This window comes from Polistes canadensis, unplaced genomic scaffold (genome assembly GCF_001313835.1).
Source record: "Polistes canadensis isolate GaletaPanama2010 unplaced genomic scaffold, ASM131383v1 scaffold_3, whole genome shotgun sequence".
NCBI lineage: Eukaryota > Metazoa > Arthropoda > Insecta > Hymenoptera > Vespidae > Polistes > Polistes canadensis.
The window spans coordinates 2,324,335-2,327,049 of record NW_014569550.1 but is presented as its reverse complement, the minus strand read 5'-3'; the positions used below and the strand labels follow the sequence as shown (position 1 = coordinate 2,327,049).

Here is a 2,715-nt window from a genome sequence, read left to right as displayed (position 1 = left end):
ATTCAAAGTGAGATGCTTCGATAATTTTTGCACCCTGCATAACAGAATTGTTGATCAAAAATGTACTTTCTTTTTTTGTCTCTCTCTCTCTCTCTGTCTATCCCTGTATCTTTCGTCACTCATTTTATATCAAACTTACATCTTTGTTTTCGTAATAGCGTGCACTTGCAGGATTTCGATGTAGTATAAGTATAGGCATCCTAGATCCATGCATTCTTGTTCGACTTCTGCTAGGCCCGCGAGAGCCTCCACCCTTCGCTGCATTCGCATTCACCACTAAAGTTGCCAACAGTAACAACGAAAGAAACCTGTATCTGGTCATTTGACCTAAAATCAATGATCTTTCGTACATTTGCTTTATCAATCTGTTCAAATATAACGATCGATTTTTTAAATTATTTTTTTATCGCCTTGTTCTACTCGCGTATATTTTTTAATTTTTTGCCTCAACACACACTCAATTATTCAAGGTTTAATTTTTTCCGTCGAATATGTATAATATAAGCTTTTTAATTTGCTGTCGATCATATTAGAAATATCATTATGCAGATTTCTCTTACCGAGTATTTAAAGAACAACTTCTTTTCACTATTGAAAAAGTAAAACTCAAGGATCAGATCCGCCTGACCCTACAACCTAAAATACAAATGGTCCATGTATGATGGGCACGCAGTCACCAGAGACAGAGTTATGAATCTCAATTGGATAATTATGCATAACCCATTGCCAGTATGCTCATCAAGCAATCACAGTAGCAGATTGACTATGGTACAAAACATTTAAACGATGACCTCTGAAAAACAACACGTGGCAATTACATCGCGCGAGTACCAAACAACCCTGCGGGATATTTAACGTGTGATGTAAAGCTTTTCTACTGACGACAAAGGACTTTTAAAGCAATCTTTGAATGCTATTTTTTTTATTCTTCTTCTAAAGAACATCATCCCGCAGATATTAAAAAATACATTTAATGGTCTAAAATGTAACATATTTGAATTTATTATGTTCCAGGGGTTTGTGGAATGTACCATTCATTAGTAATTGTTATTTGATCAATGCTACACTTATAAAGAACAAAACAACACGTCCCTCTTATTCAATTGATGATTTGGATACAGATATGTCTTTTGCATATGTCAATAGAGAACGTTACATTCATATGTATGTTAGTAACAGATTAGATTTTGGACATTTGGTTGATCCAGATACTTACAATATTAAATTAACACATCCGGATTTCTATCAAATATTAGATAATAAATTCGATTGGAATAAAAGATACATACATGAAAACTATACTCTGAACTTCGATCCGAATCATAAATCTCTACAGGCATGTATAACAGAATTATTTTTACTTATTTATTATATAAATTGACTATCTCTTTATTTTTAATATTCATATTATCTTCTACTTCTTTTTCTAGCCGTGTCCAGATGTTTATTGGTTTCCTATTGCCAATCGACGATTTATTAAAGAAATGGTCAATATCGTAGAAACGTATGGTGATTGGTCTGATGGTACAAATCATGTGAGTTTTTTTCTGATCAAACAAATGATTAGAAAATAAAGAAACAATGAATGAATAAACAAAATGATAAATAACACTTTTGTTCATAGGATCCAAGATTATCAGGTGGTTATGAGAATGTACCAACTCGTGATATTCACATGAATCAAATTAATTTTGAAACGCAATGGTTATATTTTTTAAAAGAATATGTTAGACCTCTACAAGAGCTAGTATTCACGGGATACTACCACGATGTAAGATTTTATGTTATTTTACTAGTAATAGATAGACTTATATCATGAAATGTTTTAAACGTTTTATTTTTTTAACAGCCACCGCGCGCCCTTATGAATTTTGTTGTTCGATACCGGCCAGACGAACAACCATCATTAAGGCCGCATCACGATAGTTCGACGTACACAATTAATATTGCTCTTAACGAAGTTGGGGTTGACTATGAAGGCGGTGGATGTAGATTTATCCGATATAATTGTTCGGTCACCAATACGAAACCTGGTTGGATGTTGATGCATCCTGGAAGACTGACACACTTTCATGAAGGATTAAAAGTAACCAAGGGTACTCGTTATATAATGATTTCTTTTGTTGATCCATGACAAGTTTAAAATAAAGAAACTATAAGTTTCGTTCAGATTTCATAAATCTCACGAAAGACTTATATTTCATGTAATTATATCAATTAAATGTGTTCTTTTAACTTTGAATTGATAATATAATTGTGATACAAGATCGTATCATGTATTATTTTTATAATGTTGTATCATAATTGTAAATGCACATACTTCATTCATGATAATAATAATGACTGAACATTTATACAGATTGATGCAAATCGTAAGTGTAAAATTTTAATATACAATGCTAAATTGTTTATTTTTTTCTTTATAATAATAAAGTTTCCCCATTCATATTTTATTCGCTAGTTAAAATCAGAACAACGATGGCTATATAAAAATTCATTTTGGGAACATATTCTATTTCTCACGATAGAAATATTAAAAACATTCCATATCACAACAGTATTGAGCTTTAAAATCTATAGTTAATAAGTAACGAAATATATATGAAAATCTGAGATTCTCTTAGGAACTTTCATAGGAAAAATAAGTTGATTAATATCAACGAGTAGCAAATTGTTAAAAATCGGTTTAATTATATCTCTGCACATTTATTTACA

General features: G+C 31.2%; 1 protein-coding gene across 1 annotated transcript; it reads left to right on the top strand.

Moving 5' to 3' along the window:
* Positions 1-561: 561 nt before the first annotated feature.
* On the top strand, positions 562-2,366 carry LOC106786715 (procollagen-lysine,2-oxoglutarate 5-dioxygenase 3). Its single transcript, XM_014748421.1, has 5 exons — positions 562-863; positions 1,015-1,336; positions 1,431-1,535; positions 1,625-1,771; positions 1,850-2,366. Coding segments are annotated over exons 1-5 (861 nt in total). The 5' UTR covers positions 562-861; the 3' UTR covers positions 2,135-2,366.
* Positions 2,367-2,715: the final 349 nt, after the last annotated feature.

What these genes read in the sequence shown, in the direction of transcription:
- LOC106786715 (XM_014748421.1), top strand. An exon ending in GGTCTGATGGTACAAATCAT is followed by an intron (nt 1,536 to 1,624) that starts GTGAGTTTTTTT and finishes TTTTGTTCATAG; the next exon opens with GATCCAAGATTATCAGGTGG. An exon ending in TCACGGGATACTACCACGAT is followed by an intron (nt 1,772 to 1,849) that starts GTAAGATTTTAT and finishes TTTTTTTAACAG; the next exon opens with CCACCGCGCGCCCTTATGAA.